General features: G+C 41.3%; 1 protein-coding gene across 1 annotated transcript in view; it reads right to left on the reverse strand.

Moving 5' to 3' along the window:
- The window catches only part of LOC149286599 (thiamine pyrophosphokinase 1-like), a 161,478-nt gene that overhangs the window by 106,648 nt on the left and 37,118 nt on the right, over positions 1–17,712 (reverse strand). Inside the window, exons 3-4 of the mRNA XM_089493821.1 lie at positions 13,794–13,866; positions 8,054–8,149 (exon numbers count right to left, since the gene is read on the reverse strand). Of these exons, the coding sequence (XP_089349947.1) occupies positions 8,054–8,149; positions 13,794–13,866 (169 nt within the window). The remainder of the gene's footprint in view (positions 1–8,053; positions 8,150–13,793; positions 13,867–17,712) is intronic.

The raw sequence follows: 17,712 nt of genomic DNA on the forward strand, positions 1-17,712 counted from the left end.
CAAATACGGTATTCGTCTATTGTGACCACTAAATACCAGCTTTTTTCTGCACCCTTTTATTAGGAGAGCGGGAAAATGCATCTGTAGTGCTTTACAAAGTGGGAACATTCTAGACATGTCATTTCAAAACCATAGGCGTCAATATGGAGTTGGCCCTCTTTGCAGCTATAACAGCCTTCATGTATGGGACATATTTCAACAAGATTTTGGAATGAGTCTATGGGAATTTGTTTGCCAAAAGAGCATTTGAGAGGTCAGCCACTGGGATACAGTCAATGGACCAGGGCAGATCTAGCAGGGCAGTCATTTCACAAACTGACTTTGCAAAGGTGGGTTCCTATACAGTGCCATGTTTACAGTCACTGAGCTCTTCAGGATGACCCTTTTTTCAGTAAATACTTGTCTATGGAGATGGCATGCCTATGTGCTTGATTTTATGCACCTGTTAGCAATGGATGTGTCTGATACACCTAATCTCGATAATTAGGTGGGGTGTCCACATACTTTTGGTCATATGGTATATGAGAGGAGTAAATTAATGCTTTCATCCAATTTCCATGCTGGAAATTTGACTTGGGGCAACTACATATAATGCACAGCCAACTCAGCCCTTTCTGGAAGAGGTAGCTAGAATTTTGAATTCATATTTAAATGTTAAACTCTCCTGCTAACTCTCCAGCTAGTTAAAATGTCCCATAATTTAGAGGGTAAATCAGTTTTTCTTTATTTTAAATCAGTTTTTGTGGATGGAGGGTACAGAAGGAAAAATTAGGGGGGAGGGGGAGTCAGAACAGCAACACAAGGTGCCAGCGAAGAGGCACCAGACAGCATTGTGGTAACAAAATGAGAAACATCATGACAGTTGAGCAGGAGAGCATGAGCAATCATGAGCAAGGTACACAGTGAGACATGGTAAAGTACACATCACTCTCAGAAAAATTCGCTGTGAGCCCACTCGGAGAGACGAGGGAGGTAAACAAACAGGGAACAACAAAGCAACCAAATTAGTGGAGGGGGGGGGGGGGGAAGTCATGACAGCAGCCTCGGGCGCTAGTCGAAAAGCCCCAGACAGTAGTGTGATAACGAAATGAGAAACATCATGACCACAGATGAACTGGAGCAGGCACACGCGGGCAGCACAGCGAGACGTGGCATAGTACAGAACCGTCTCAAGGAAACGAGCTGCGAGCTCAGTGGGAGGAGGAGGAGGGAAGGAAAACTAATGGGAGAAAACAAAGAGAAAAAAAAAAAAATGAAGAATGAAAGAAATAGAAAACTGAGAGAATGAAAGAGAGGAAGAATGAAAGAAGGGAAGAAAGCCCAGCTGCCCAACCCAGGGGGAACATGTCTATGCCGCTAGTCCAATAAAGGACGAATATCAGGCCCCGACACAAATTCCAGCCAGTGGAACCAAGTGGACCTATATCGCTCAATGGACTCATCGGACAGGAGTTGCAACTCATCAAAGACGCGTATCTGTTCCACCCGTAGAACCCAGTCTTTAAGGGTGGGTGGGGCAGGGCTGCCCCAGCGTTGAGGAATTAGCGCCTTAGCTGCCGTCAAGAGGTGACAGATCACCGATCTCCGGAACCAGCGCACAGGGTAGGGCAGATGATGAAGGAGGAGGAATTCTGGCGTAAAAGGGATGGTCCTGTCCGTGAAGCGCTGCAAGTGCTGATGGACCGAGGTCCAAAAAGGAGCGAGCCGTGGGCAGTGCCACCAGAGGTGGAGAAGGGAGCCAGGAGAGGCGTCACATCTCCAACATCTGTTAGGCACATCTGGGCGGTAAGTGGAAGTCAAGGCCGGGGGTCGATACCAGCGGGACAACAATTTGTATGCCATTTCCCGGTCTCTGTTACTCCTAGAGCAGCTGTGGGTGATGACACATATCTTCTCCCATTGTGCCTCGGAGAAGATGACCTGCAGCTCAGATTCCCAGCCCCCCATGAACGGCAGTGATATCGGGTAAAAAGACACAAGTAAAAGGCCGTATAGCCTAGAGATGCCATGGGGCGGGAGCGTGGAGGCCACACAGAGCTCCTCAAACTGTGTGCGATCTTGCAACACAGCATGTTTCCGAGGCAAGGACCGGAAGAAACTGCACAATTGTGCGTAACGGAAGGAATCGAAGAAAGAGGGGGGCGAGCGGGAGGACAGTACGGCCAAGGGCTTAAGGCCTTCAGAGGTCAGAAAGGAACCAATCCCCTGTCCCATCACAGCAGGAGAAGCCGGGAAAAGGTTGCGGCCCATCCCGGCAGGAAAGTCAGGATTATCCCTGACCGAGGTCAATGGGGAGGGGATAGAAGAAAGTTGCGTCTTCCGAAGGATCTGAAGCCAAGTCATATAAGTGGCCCGGATAAAAGGGTGAGGCGAAGTGATCACGCGAGCCGTCGGAATCGACAACCAAGGTAAGACCTTCATGGGTAGATCCAGCAAGGCCGCCTCGACACCCACCCATTGCTTATGGAGCGGACTATGTGCCCACTCCAGAACACGGAGCAGGTGGCACGCCCTATAATAAGAGCGGGGGCAGGGCAAAGCAAGACCACCTTTAGACTTGGGGAGTATCAACGTGGTGAAGCGAATTCGAGGTGCACGAGTGCCCCACACAAATCGCAAGAAGGTGGACCGGAGCGAGTCAAAAAAGGAGGGAGGGACGGAGATAGGGAGAGCCTGGAACAAATAAAGAACACGGGGCATAATATTCATCTTAATCGTATTAATGCGACCAACCCAGGAGAGCGCCAGTTTCTTCCATGTAGCCAAATCAGCCTGAAGAGCGGCCAGAAGGGGCGCAAAATTATAGTGGAAAAGTTGGGAAAAGTCAGGAGACAGCCAAATCCCAAGGTATCGGATTTTGGGGCAACTCCAAGCAAAGGGAAAGGAGGTCTGAAGCGGGAGAGCAGCCGCCTGGGGCAAATTCACATTGAGAATCTCCGACTTAGATGAATTAATTTTAAAATTGGTAAGGGCACCGTACAGGGAAAGCTCTTTAAGAATATTAGGGAGGGAAATCCCCGGGCGGGTGACAGCGAATAAGAGGTCGTCGGCGTGGCCCAGGATTTTATGGTGCGTGGAACCCACTTGGAGTCCACAGATATCAGGGTTCATCCTGACGGCCTGAAGGAGGGGCTCTAGGGAGAGCACAAAGAGCAGTGGAGATAAGGGACAGCCCTGCCTAGTCCCATTCCGTATAGGGAAAGGGTCAGAAAAGGAGCCATTGATCCGAACTCGTGCCGTGGGAGTAGAGTATAAAGATCTGATCCAGGTGAGTAAACCCGGACCAAATCCCATGTGATTCAGGGTGGAAAGCATAAAAGACCAATTCACCCTGTCAAAAGCCTTTTCGGCATCAGTAGAGAGGAGCACTGTCGGGGTAGACGTGTGTTTTGCAAAGTGCATAAGGGAAAGAGCCCTAATAGTGCTGTCCCTGGCCTCACGACCCGGGACGAAGCCCGTCTGGTCAGGGTGTACCAAAAAGGGCAGGAAAGGTTTTATTCTATTAGCAAGTATCTTGGCAAATAGTTTTAAATCAGAGTTCAGTAAGGATATAGGACGGTAGCTACCGCATTGCTCGGGATCCTTGCCCTCCTTAGGGATCAGAGTGATGGAGGCCGATAAGGTATGGGAATGGATACGACCGCCCTCTAAGATAGAATTGAAGGCATCCACGAAGCGAGGGGCCAAGATATCCCGGAACGCAGAGTAGTAACGTAGCGGCAACCCGTCAGGGCCGGGACATTTTCCAGAAGGGGAGGACTTCAGGGCCAGTAAGAATTCTGGTAAAGTGATCGGAGAATCAATGAGAGCTGCCTCATCCGCTTTGAGCGACCGGCGAATTGTCTTAGACAGATATGCCTCGACAGCAGCTGCCCTACCGGAGGGGGAGCTGCCGTGTGGGTTCGGATGGAGATTGTACAGTGCTTCGTAATAGTCCTGAAAGCAACGGTAAACATCAAGGGGGTGAGAATGAATGCGGCCCCTGGAGGAGCGCACCCTGGAGACATACGTAGGCTTCCTAACCGCGCGAAGAGCCCTGGCCAAGTACCTGCCGGGCTTGTCACCGTGCTCATAAAACAGGGCCTTGGTTTTCAAAAAGGAGCGTTGTAGTTTGTTGTTAAGAATTGAGGCCAATTCACCACGGAGAGCTAGGAGCTGCAGGTCACCCCCCGATAAAGAAGTCTTGTGCGCCTGTTCCGCCAATGCTATCTGAGAATAAAGCCGATCAACCCGTTCGGCCTCGAGCCGCTTACGTTGAGAACAAACGCTAATGAAGTGGCCCCTAACTACACACTTGTGGGCCTCCCAAACTGTCAACAGCGGTGTCTCAGAGTTGAGATTGTCCTCAAAATAACATCGGAGAACCTGGGATGCCTCCGCACAGGACGGCTCGTCAGACAACAAAGATTCATTGAGTCGCCAGGATCCCCCCGAGGAGCGAGGCACTGGGGAGGCCATGGAGACAGAGACAGGAGCGTGGTCCGACCATGTGGCCGACCCAATGGCAGAACCACGCAGGAGCGTGGCAAAACGGCAAGGGAGAAAGAAATAATCTATGCGGTGTAACAAGGTGCGGGGTGTTGTCGTGGAAGGGGTATACATTCCCCCTGGATTTTGCAGGGTTTTATACGACATATAGGGCAGGCTGGTGCTCCACCCCGCAGTTTACATGCACCTGGACTGACACGGGTTCCAGGCCGGGAGTTTAAGCTGACTCCAATGCACTGGTCAGCTGCAGGTAATTAGCTGCACTGACTGCAATATAACCTGACCTGTTGGACAGAGGGAGAGAGAGAGTTTGTTTGGAAGCAGCAGAGTTTGCTATGCCCAAAAGAGACCATCAAAGAGGTTGGTGGGATTATGTTTTGTGTTAGTTTAGACCCTTAGTAGTGAGGGAGTTATATGTTAGTAAGCGCTCAGACGAGCTAGGCTTTTGTTTGTAGCGAATTTGTGTTCTATGTAATCCTGTAAATATCTGCATACGTGGACTACAAATAAATCGATGGTGATTACCTAACTGAGATGTGGCGTTAATACCCTAGAGGACCGTGCTGTTGGGTACCCTGTGTGGGTGCAGGATCACTGCGGGAATAGGAACCGTGCGCTGTGGAATAAAATGTATAGTCCCTACCAGTGGGGTGCATGGCCCTCCAACAGTCAACCAGCCTGTGAGACGCAAGAAGGGAGGTGATCTTCTGCAGGACGTGGCGGGGAGTCCGCGTAGTCCCAGTCGAGGTGTCGAGCTCAGGGTACATGGCCACGTTAAAATCGCCGCCCAACACCAAAACACCCTCTTGGAAGTCAGCGAGAGCACATAGAATGGCACGGAGGACAACATGCTGGCCCCACCATAATTTAGAATGCTCTCCGACACCCTAGCAAACCTTTGCCCGAGCGTCATACTTTTTGGAACAGTTTAAACAATCCCCTTTATGAGACATTTCTCTTTTGCTAATTATTTAAACACTCTAAATTAGTTCAGTGTTTAAATTAAAAATATATTAACCAAAAATGATGTAGGTGAATTAAATTTTCCATGCCATTCACCTGGATAAGATTTATAGAGGATCTTTTTCCTTCCAACAACCTTTAGATCTAGGTATGGAGATGCACTTTTTCAGAAGTATAATGTCACCACAGCGTGTCAGGTTATGAAGTCCACTTTAATTAGATTTATGAGGTCTTCTGCAAGAAGATCTATTTTAATTTGGAAATTGGCTAGGGAATCAGTCATGAGATTATAGCAGTCATCTGATTTAATGATGTATACATCCTCTGCAACTCCTAAAAAGGCTAATTAATTAGAGCATCTGTAGTGTTAATAGTCTTATGGGTAAGATGATAACCGAAAGAATGACAATTTATCATAGAAGGGGTTCTCCTCTCATTGTTCCCTTGGTGAATAAATTCATATTTTGTAAAATTATTTAAAAGAAACCCATTCAACCCAGCCATATATCAGCATGTGATGTAGTCATATTTATATAACATAATAATCCAGTGCATGCATAAAATCCAAAACATGGGCAATTAGCTTTAAACTGTTTACATTAAAAACATATATGTTCATTCATGTAGAAATTATGCAAATAATTTATATCTTCCCATTTGTTATGACTGAGTAGTCGGTTTATCACAACTGCCTTCCTAATCGCTTCATTAATCTCCACGATATTGATGGTCCTAACATGTTGCTACAGGAAGTGAATACATGATGCGACTCTACATAATACATTATCCTGAAATGCAGTTTTAAGGTAATGTCTCTAAAGCGATGTTGTTGCTGTATATCCCATAATGTGATACTAAGAACCCTAAGAATAGCCTCAAAGCAGAACCACTAGTACCTTAAAAAGTGCACAACCAACTATTGTCTATTATTTCAGGTAGTGATATTCACAGCATCTTCTTTAACTTAAAATTCTTCTTCGGACAAAAGGGTTTGGATTCAATGACCTGACAAAAGTGTAATTTGCAACAATCGTAGTAAAATTACCGCAGTAAAGCAATTCAATGACGTGAGTAAACTGGAAACAACGACTGTACATTTAACGGTACGAATGCACAGGAAGCCCTATATTGACACAGTTAGAAACCCTTTAATTCCTTCAACCTTGGAATTATATTAACTGAAATTATATTGGAATTTACACAATTTTTAACAAATATTTTGTCTGTGAATACAAATACTCACAAATTTGACTTCTGTCTAGGGGCGCTTGCAAACCCACGATCCAGAATAACTCATATAAAAAATGATAAAAAAGGAAAAAGAAAAAATAGTGTAATACAGTAACAAATGTAACTCCGGCACAACGCTTCAATAAATACACTCACAATGTGAATGGATCTTTGGCGCGTGTATCAAAACCACTCCTCGGTATATGTGTTGATTTCTTGGCTCCACGTGTATGTAAGACAAGAGATATCTGATAGGGTGATACCTTTATAATTTGTATGTGCGCTATAAGGTAATGCACTCACATTTAGTTGGAAGATATCAAGCTCGTCTGGTTTGTTGTCCTAGAGTGGAGCCGGTCTCTTGATGAAGTTCCTGGGGAGGCTTTGTTTGGATTCCACGAGAAGAAGGATTATTATACCTCCTGAGGAAGCCTTTTTACCTGGCGAAACGCGTTGAGGATTGTTTTTTACTTTGAGGATTTTTTTACTTTGGACTTCATTTCGTCTTTCATATTGTTTTATTCTATTTACATTTTTTATATTATTTACATTACTTTTTATCCCGTTCGGACAACTTTGTATACACCTGTATGGTGTAGTTGCCGACCAGGGTTTAGTAAGGGCTTGGTCCCAGATTAAATTATTTATTTATTTATTCTACCTGGTATCTTTTGATCTATTTATGGCACACAATATCAGTTCATAAATTACTGAACATACACTATTTATATATAGCACTTGCACTTTATCAACACCCACACTGGATCTTTGAAGAAATCTTCTCGTGGAATCCAAACAAAGCCTCCCCAGGAACTTCATCAAGAGACCGGCTCCACTCTAGGACAACAAACCAGACGAGCTTGATATCTTCCAACTAAATGTGAGTGCATTACCTTATAGCGCACATACAAATTATAAAGGTATCACCCTATCAGATATCTCTTGTCTTACATACACGTGGAGCCAAGAAATCAACACATATACCGAGGAGTGGTTTTGATACACGCGCCAAAGATCCATTCACATTGTGAGTGTATTTATTGAAGCGTTGTGCCGGAGTTACATTTGTTACTGTATTACACTATTTTTTCTTTTTCCTTTTTTATCATTTTTTATATGAGTTATTCTGGATCGTGGGTTTGCAAGCGCCCCTAGACAGAAGTCAAATTTGTGTTCCTTTTTTCTACATTCCGTGGAGAGTGTATATAGGGCTGCAGCTAAAAACCCGATCTCAAGAAAGGAAAGTAATTCTTTTTCTTTCTTTCTTTATTCTCACTTTTTGACACTTGGTTTCACATTTCTCACGTAATACAAATACTCACCCAGATTTTTTAAATAAAAAAAAGTAAAGCCTTATTGTTTATAGATTTACCTGAAGGTTTTTTTGGAGTATTTTTTCTTGAAAAATCATAAGGCATTTTGTGAAGTCAGTGAAATCTTGATCTGGTGTTTCTATAAATTCACATCCCTATGAAAATAACAATCAAAAATGCAAATTACACAAATGCAATTACTGCTTTCTGTAAGTGGAACACATTTACTGTACCATGACACATATTTATTTTACAACCAATTAATCTGTGGCTAGCAGAGAGCCAAAAGTAGTACAGAGAAGGAAAGATCGATGATACAAACTGTGAAATCTGTAATAACAGGTAGGTTCATGTTCTGGAGTAATCTTCCTTCTTCTTACCCCACTATAACAGAAGAAATAATCAAGCAAATCTTGAGAACGGCATGCCTAAGCCCTCCTCGCACACAGTGTGAATTACAATCCAACATTATGTATACACCATGAGAGTAGACATCTTCTACTCTCATGGTGTATACATAATGTTGGATTGTAATTCACACTGTGTGCGAGGAGGGCTTAGGCTCTTTCTTTGCCACTGCCAAGAAGGAGTTCAGGTACTTACAACATCCAGATCTACAGCGCTAGAGGCAGGACCGGTCCCACCATATGGGCAAACAAGAAGGCACAAGGGTCCCAGGTGAAATGTGATCACCCAACAACATATATTATACTGTTTTATTGGATTATTTACAAGAGGGCAGTTGTAGCATCCAAATACACTTCACCAAATCATCCACCTAGATCATTAGAGCATGCTTTATTCTACTTTGCAAACTGAGCAGTTTTACTTCTATATAAAATGTTCTTACTTTGAGGCAAGTCAACAAGTGGTTCCCTTAGTAGGTCACACGGTTTGCATTAGAAACGCTAATTTCTCCAAAGAGATCACTCAATCTGCCATGTTTTTCCCACATCATTAACTTCTGAATCACAATTGATACATCGATTTAACTAAGCAGGTTTAAAACATTTTAAACGCTTAAGTAATCTAGAAAACTATATTACTTTCCTTAAATGATGCCTTAAATGACCTCTTATGTATTATCATGTGTTCAATTATTGTCATACTAGTGCAAATTAAATGTTTTACCAAGTTTGATGACCGAATCTCTTACAGGTTTTCTACAACCTCACTCACATAAAACTTCTATGTCAATTAATTGTTTGGAATGGCTTTATTCGCCTCAAGTGACCCTAACTCGAGCGCCAGCTGATTTCCATGGGGACTGGGCTCAGGTTCTTAATGTAGGGAAACATCCCATACTGTAGCTTCATACCTCCCAACATTTTATGAATTTAAAATAAGAAAAATGCATTTTATTTACAAATTTTAATTTACAGTTTTCTGTACACATTGTCTATACAGTCTGGAGTCGGTCTGAAGCACTTGGAACTGTGATTAATTTCTAAATACTTTCTAAAGAACTGGGATATAACATCACATCTTAGCACTCCACTCAGACTTGGAGAGACTACAAGCAGTATGAAGAGATATAAGCAAAAGCACTTATGGACCCATCTAAGTGAGGGGACCGGACAGGAGCCTTGCGTACCCCTGCATTAAAGATTAGCATATGCCCATTTAGTGTTTAGTTAAATAAACCCTTCCTTGAGAAAACATGTTAAAAAAAACAGTTGAAGACCTTGAAAAATTGGGATACTATCTAAAAAAATCTGTAAGAATCAATTGTAGATATATACAAAATCCAATTTGTTGCAAAAATGAAAAATGATCACGGAGCCAATATCTAATATTTACCAAGGGTCATTCTGTATACATGTGTAAATACCGTATTTGCTCGATTATAAGACGAGGTTTTTTTCAGAGCAAATGCTCTGAAAAATACCCCTCGTCTTCTAATCGGGGTCGTCTTCTAATCAGACCTCAAATAGAGGTCTGATTATGAGACTAAGATCCAGATCCCCCGCACCGCTGCAGGGGACCTGGATCCTCCTGTCTCCCCCCCCCCACACTTACTTACCGGTGCTTCCTGCTGTATTGCCGGGGCAGCGGGTTGACGTCTACGCGATCCGCGTAGACAACGTCCGCTGCAGCCGGAAGGAGGTGTGGCTAGCAGCGGGGGTTGTCTGCGTCCGTCGCGGATACCTTCCCCGACTGTCAGAAATCAGAGTTCCCCGCACAGGTGCCGGAACTCTGATCTCTGACAGCCGGGAAAGGTATCCGCGACGGACGCAGACAACCCCCCGCTGCCAACTCCACCTCCTTCCGGCTGCAGCGGAAGGAGACGTCAACCCGCTGCCCCGGCAATACAGCAGGAATTTGGAAGCACCGGTAAGTGTGTGTGCGTGTGTGTGTTAAATGGGGGACATAGGGCATTTCTGGAATGCCTTATACCCCTATATGCCACTCTGGCACTTAGGGGGTTAAAAGGCATATTATGGGGCAGAGTGGCATATAGGGAGTTATAAGGCATTTCAGGAAGCAGAGTGGCGTTAAGGGGGCATTTAATAGAGCACTCTGCCTCCTGAAATGCCTTATAGAGTGCTCTATACAATGCCTTTTAACTCCCTTAATGCCACTGCCTCCTGGAATGCCTTATACCTCCCTATATGCCACTCTGCCCCATAATATGCATTTTAACCCCCTAAATGCCAGAATGGGATATAGGGGTATAAGGCATTTCTGGAGGCAGAGTGGCACATAGGGGGTCAAAAGGCATACCATGGGGCACAGTGGCATATAGAGGGTTAAAAGGCATATCATGGGCCACAGTGCCATATTGGTGTGGCAAGCCTGGGGGCAGATGTGCGTAACTGGGGGACAGGTTGGAAAATACAAGGAAATAAAAACAAAAAAAATATTTTTCTCAATCATAGCTTTTATTTAAAAAAATAGTTTACATGAATTAACATTTACTGGTAAAACTTTTTTCCTTTAGGGTCGTCTTATATTCAGGCTTTTTCTTTTTTTCCTAAGTTAATATTCAGATTTTGGGGGGTCGTCTTATAATCAGGGTCGTCTTATAATCGAGCAAATACGGTATGTACCTAAAAGAGACAATATGAGCTGCAATAACATCTGATCATATGTATGGAACAAAAGGACTCCCTTTTGGGGATTACAAAATCTAGTTTCATACTTAATCAAAACAGGATGTGACAGTCAAGATATGGGCTATCTTCCACAACAACTATCAGGTAAACATCTCAATTGTTATAACCTATGGGAATGCCAGAATTAGATTAAGGGTGGCAGTCTAAAATAACTATATAACAAAAGGATATTACTGCTAATGTCCACAGGGCAGAGCAGGTGTCCCTTATTCTACTAATTTTTAGTGATCTGAACATATAAGATACATCATGGAGACTTCAGAAACCAGAGTTCACTTTCCTTTAGAGAGACCACATCAGATGTGAACTCTCTACATCTAGGAGTAGTCTTATATAAAATGCGTTTACCAGGGGATAATTCAAAGATTATTTTCTGCATTGAAGATTATCTACAGTAAAATGACATTCTCTTGGCTAGAAAGTGACGAAATTAGCAGTTTACGCAATAATGTACTCCATATTTACATAAAATAAAAACAAGGGTGGTTGGAAAGAGTACATATCACTGGAAATAATAGAATCATGACATTTGGATCTTTATGTAATAATGCATACATAATAAACATGAACTGGAGTTTGGTTATGATTTGGAGGAATTGAGCATTTAAAGAATATGATATGTCAAGCCACTTCAGTGTGGAATGACCACTGGCAGTCCCTGTTGTACAGAAAGCAACATATGCCAGAAATACGCGTTCCTCTCCCTGAAGGCACAGAATTATTGAAAAGGAAGATTCTTTGTGCTTAGGGACAAGGAGATTCCATAGCCTGACCTGTCTCAGTATAGCAGGGAAGCATAGCTTTCACAGCCAGATACGGAATAAAAATACCCCATGAAAGATAAAGCTAATATTGTACAGTATATATATGAGGGTATTAGCCCATAAAGTTATTATTGTTCTGTCCCCTTAATAAATGTCCCACACACACACCTTGCATGCATTTCTATTCAGTCTGCTTATCACTCTAGCACAGGGCTGTGCTTTCCCAGCAAGCTAGCTGCCATGGGACTGGTCTGGAAGTCTCCTCCACATATAAGTGGACTATAATCAATTATGTACTGTTAAAATAAACATAAAAAAACAACTTACAAGTCAATAGAGTCACCTAGGATGTGAGCTTTCAATGCTGCAGTGATGCAGCTATATCTGAAAGCTTCTTGTAAACTTGGATTGTTGAACAAAATAGGAAAATACCATCTAAGAATATGTCTGATTCTTTGTAAACAAAGAGTCACTCTCAAAGCAGACTCGGGTCTAAAATCAGACAGTAAATAGTGTAGTAAGCACTTAGGAATCTTTGTCTAGTGTGAGTATCTGTGTGTAATTTTTGAAGAAAAGATCAAAAGGTTAAACAATAAAGAAATTTTTTCACAGCCTGTGTTGCTCATATTTACCAAGGGTGCCAATTTTACTGGAGGGCACTCCAGGAACCAGGGCTTTTTTATACCATCTATTGGTTTTGCACAGAGCAAATGACTCCTTCATTGTATATGGTGGACAGATCATACATGTCCTTTTTATCGATATACCTAGGGGTCAGAATTTCTTGAAAGCACTTGCTGTGCTGTGCTTTTGTTTAGACTATACCAATTGCTATAGAAAACCTTTTCATTTTTTTCTTGCCCATGCCACAGTCTGGGGTGTCAAATAAATATAAAAACATAAATAACTCTGAGCTGGTATAATAATCTACCCATAGGTGGGAGCGTTTATTCTCAAAGGAAGAAAAGAGGTCATATACTACTTTGCCACTAGTACTAAGGACACTGCATATCCGGGACTGCTCTTACACAGTTTATAGAACTTTACCCTATACCCCAACCACATTCGAACCCTTGAAAAGTGACTCATCAATGCAGATTAATCGGGCCTTATTTAATAACCTCCACTATCATCAAATAAAACTGAATAAAAGGAAACCTACATATTTAATTCAGTTCAGCAAATCTGTGTTGTGGATCTTGTGCTAAATGTGGTATGTGTTCTATATAGTAACACTGCATGGCTAGTGAATTTTGGTCACAAAACTAAAATCAGAAACAATGTACAGCAAGAATAAATAATACTTTGAATAACATATACTTTGTACGTGCCTTAAGCTTTCAATTATTTAGTGAATAATTTATGTAATACACAAAACTCATGTAATACAGACATTTGAAAATTTCTGTTTAACATGGAACCGTAAATTTAGATGTTGTCTACGACCCCTTCTAGGGGACATTCGGCATATGAGATACAGGAATCAAATTTATGTTTAATGACCTCAAATCATCAGCACAGATACACATCAGATACCTTGTACCTAGAGACTATTGCTGCTGAGATAATCATTTACAGCTGTCATCCAAGTGAAAATATATGTCTTCTATTTTTATTATTTTCTTTTCCAATCCACCGTGCTCTTTGTTTTTTTCCTGCTCCTTGATCTCTTCAGGCTATGATGGTGTTGGAATTATCCACATAGTTTAACTACCACATTGCAAAAGTGCTGACAAGTCTCGAGATTCATAAATTGTTTTCAATAAATTTATACACAGTTCCTCTCCTTTTCAATATTTATGTACATGAAATATGATTTACAAAATAAAGTGCGCAAATGTATATTGCCCACAGAGGAAGTGTTTTTCTCAAATGTTCATATTTACTATAAAAAAAGAAGAAGAAAAACAAAGTTTTACCTGATCTTTGTAAAATTCTTTAACCATTGGCTGTATTGAGTCAAAATCTCCGCTGATGTAATCAGGAATATATCTAGAAATAAAAAGATTCATTTTCTTATGGTTACGCATAAATTGTCATAATTGCCTCTGATGATCTGTTATTTATTTATGGGGTTCATTGTACACATACAAAAAATTATGATATATGACAATTCCTTTAAAATTAAAAAATACAAAAGCTTTTGTCAAAATGTAAACTTAAGATGTAAAGACAGAAGTTATTCCTTATTTCATAACATAGGGTGTGGGTGTACAAGGGTTAACAATACCAGCCTTTTGGTCAATCACCTAACCCCAAACACTCCACACATACCACACCAGACTAGTAATACGCTGCCACCACCAAGTTATGTTTTAAGCTGACTACAGTTTATGGACGCTTCGGTAACGCCCAGTACTACATTGAACAAATAAACGATGTATGAAACCCACTTTAAGTGAAAACAATTCAGTAATGTGATTCATTCTGGCTTTCTCGGAAGGTAGAGTTCGGTTAGAGCACAGAGACAGAAACTCGATTAATATATAGTTTCAGCTGACGAATGTCACAGTGCTTATGTACAAAAAAATATGAACAAAGGTGAAAACAACTTAGATAGCGTATACAGTTTGTAAAAATAAAATAAGCAGAAACACAGAAAAACCTAATTATACAGAGCTTTTATAGGTCATCTGCAGGAACCTCAATGTCCTTGTTGTGCTTGAGGGGTTTCAGTGATGTTCTAAATCCATAGAAAGTTCCAGGAGAGGTTCTCGGATTTTCCAAAAAACAGTAAATTTTATCCCTTGGTCCACAGAGAGATGCCCCACATATCAAACTGCATCTTAACATACATCTGTTAAGATGAACATATCCCAAGGTGTCCTCAAGATGACCCAAACCCAGCTTTGAAGTTCCATATTATGGGGGAGTTACCACTAATGTTCACTGAGGCCGAACCTGAATGAATTTATGGCAGAGCTTTGGTATGTACAAGGTGTTGGTCAGTCTGTGTGGCTTAAGAGGATGAGCTGTTGAATGTAAAACACATCTGTTATCCTTTAAAGCATTCACCATTTGAGTAGCCCTTCTCACCAGAATATATATAAAAACTTCTAGAAACATGCTCTCCAGAACTGTACACACTACTCTAGGTGACGATATATATGTAAAAAGTAAAGGTTTCCCACACTTTCGGATACTAATACCTCCTGCTCTATAACTCAACAACTTGTTTGCACTTCCTGGTGTCTTGCTACATTGTCCTAGCATCCTCAGAAACAGTTGCTCCTACATGCTTTTCCAGTCTTTGGATTTTAAATTTCTTAAATTGATAATTAATTGAACTTTAGTTACCCGTTTCGAATGTCCCTTTATCAATTCCACAGGGACATTTCAATTTGTATTGGCAAAAAAAAAAAAAGTATGCATAAAAAAAAAACAAAAAAAAACAACAACAAAAAAAGATGGAAAAATTTCATTAAAAAGTACAGAACAGTAGCTGCTGTTTGGGTTTTTAAAGGTTTGTGGTCCCTGAAAGCCTTCAGCTTCGCATGATAGCTGATGGAAATGGGGAAGACAATCTAGTTGTAATAATCCAAAGTTTTACAAACCTTCATGGAACAGCTTCCACAAAAATCTTACTAATTTTGGAAAAAACTAAGCCAAAACTAAAGTAAATGCCAAAAGTAATATACTCATAAAAATGACAAACAAAATAGAAAAACATCCAGTGAGAAAAGAAAGGCACACCTTCCCAATTATTATTTAGTAGACTTGTGCACAGCAAGCAAAATCAGTTTGAACACAATTTTTATTTGTTTTCGGGTAACAAATTTAGTTTCCTGGCCGTTCAGCTCGGTCAAAATTCAGGGGCATTTTTTGATACAGAAATTACGTTTGGGGGGGGGGGGGCGTTCCCAAAGGTGGAGGTCCCGGATACCTTCTGAACTTACCTTTCACCTACAGCAGCACCATCTCAAGGTTAAGCAAGAGATCCACACTTGGTTTTGCACTGCAGGACAGCAACAAGCAACAGCAGCACTATACTTACTATCCCTATAACAGACTGAATCGCCCCTCATATTAGAAATAAGAACTGATCCACCAGAGTAAGGAAGGGGATTGAGGCACACGGCAGGCCACAAGCAGACAGTCACATACAGCCCCAGACCCCCCTCCATATTACAAAACAACCAAGAATTGGGAAAGGAAGGGCATTGAGCCTCAGGGGCAGGGCACCAGCAGACGGACACATCAAGCCACAAGACCGACCCCCTATATTTGGGGAAAAAAATAGAATTGATACATCAGAGTAAGGAAGGTGAGAGAGGAGCTGCAGTAGCAGTAGTAATAGGGCTTGGTCCTGGACAGGCAGACACTGGCAGATGATAGGCACATGCAGCCCCTTGGAGCAGGACTGCTTTTCCCCAGTAAAATATATATTATAATGCTTGGTTTTGTCATCGGTATTTATCAAAAAAGAATATGTGATATGATAGAAATATAATTTAAAATATTAACTTGTTTACAAATTAGAAGTTTGGCTGGTAGCATAAACGGACTGTCACACTATGCGCAAGCAGTAAAATGCCTAGTTTTGTCACCAATATCTATCAGTGAAGATAAATAATATATGATCGTCACCTAATTAGAGGTTTGGATATTAGCATAAATAGGCAGCAGTATTTAATAAGCAACTAGAACATACTGTGTGCCAGCACAGTCGAATATGTAATTTTCAATTCTGCCATTTGTAATCGGCAGATTCATGGGGAAATCCGAATGTACCAGTCTAGTATTTATTTTCAGTTAAAGTCTTTTATGATAGTTTTCTTCCTAACATATGCTGCAGACACACAATATGATATTTAATAATAATAATACAATTAATCTGTTATTTCGATATTTTTCTTACAGCAGATTCCTTTTCTTCAATTACCCAAGTAAATCAATACTCAAGCCAGGTTATCATCATTGCATTCAACATACTAATCACTTAAAATTGCTGACATTATTATTTTTTTTTCTCAAAAAGCGCAAGCTGCTCTGAGCATTATTTCTCAAAAGGAATATGTTGCTGGTCACAAACAGCTGACTGAAGTGCTAAACTAGCCTCTGATTTCAGTGGCAGAAAATTATAGACTATGATCACTAACTAATTAGGATGAATTGTTAGATAAACCAAATGCTCTGATTACTCTATCCAATGAACAATGTCTTAATTTTATCTTATTGTGATATCTTTTATATAACATAAAGACCACAGCAATCAAGAAACGTACAAAAAAGTATGGACGATGCGGAATCTGGGAAATGCTGTGCCGGACAAATTCTTATACATCATATGAAAAATTAAACGTGAATGACTCACGGAAACTAGGCAACAATCAATATTGTCTGGAGAGAATGGTGTACTTCTATTTCATTTCATCACCACTTTATAAACGTCATTTTCTAACAAACAAGTTGAAAAGTAAAACTTTAAAAAGCCTACATTAGAGAGCCAGTAAAGTCTTTATATCCTCGTTTACATTTTTTGAAAACAAGGTTTATCTGTTAAGATACATCTAATTTTCTGTACTTTTCTGACAGCAGGTTGTAGATGGAACTGAGGATGTTTACATGTATTTCATGTAATAAGCAAAGAAGGAAGACAACTGAAGAGGACCATACTGACCATCTGGCACAGAGCAATATCAGTCTGTTTGCGGCAGATCAGGTGCTGGAGGGTGCAACCACCGGCCATAATATCTGTCATATTCATTCACTGGCTGTGCTTATGTCAATAGGTAGCAGCTGGCTTTAAAGTGCCAGGACCACCTTCTCACCCTCAGTCCGGCCCTGCAACTGAATAATATTGTCCACTAATATTCTAGCACTAGAGTTTCTCCGAAG

The sequence above is a fragment of the Sceloporus occidentalis genome, unplaced genomic scaffold, assembly GCF_023333645.1.
Source record: "Sceloporus occidentalis isolate IW3139 unplaced genomic scaffold, rSceOcc1.0.p SCAF_67, whole genome shotgun sequence".
Classification (NCBI taxonomy): domain Eukaryota; kingdom Metazoa; phylum Chordata; class Lepidosauria; order Squamata; family Phrynosomatidae; genus Sceloporus; species Sceloporus occidentalis.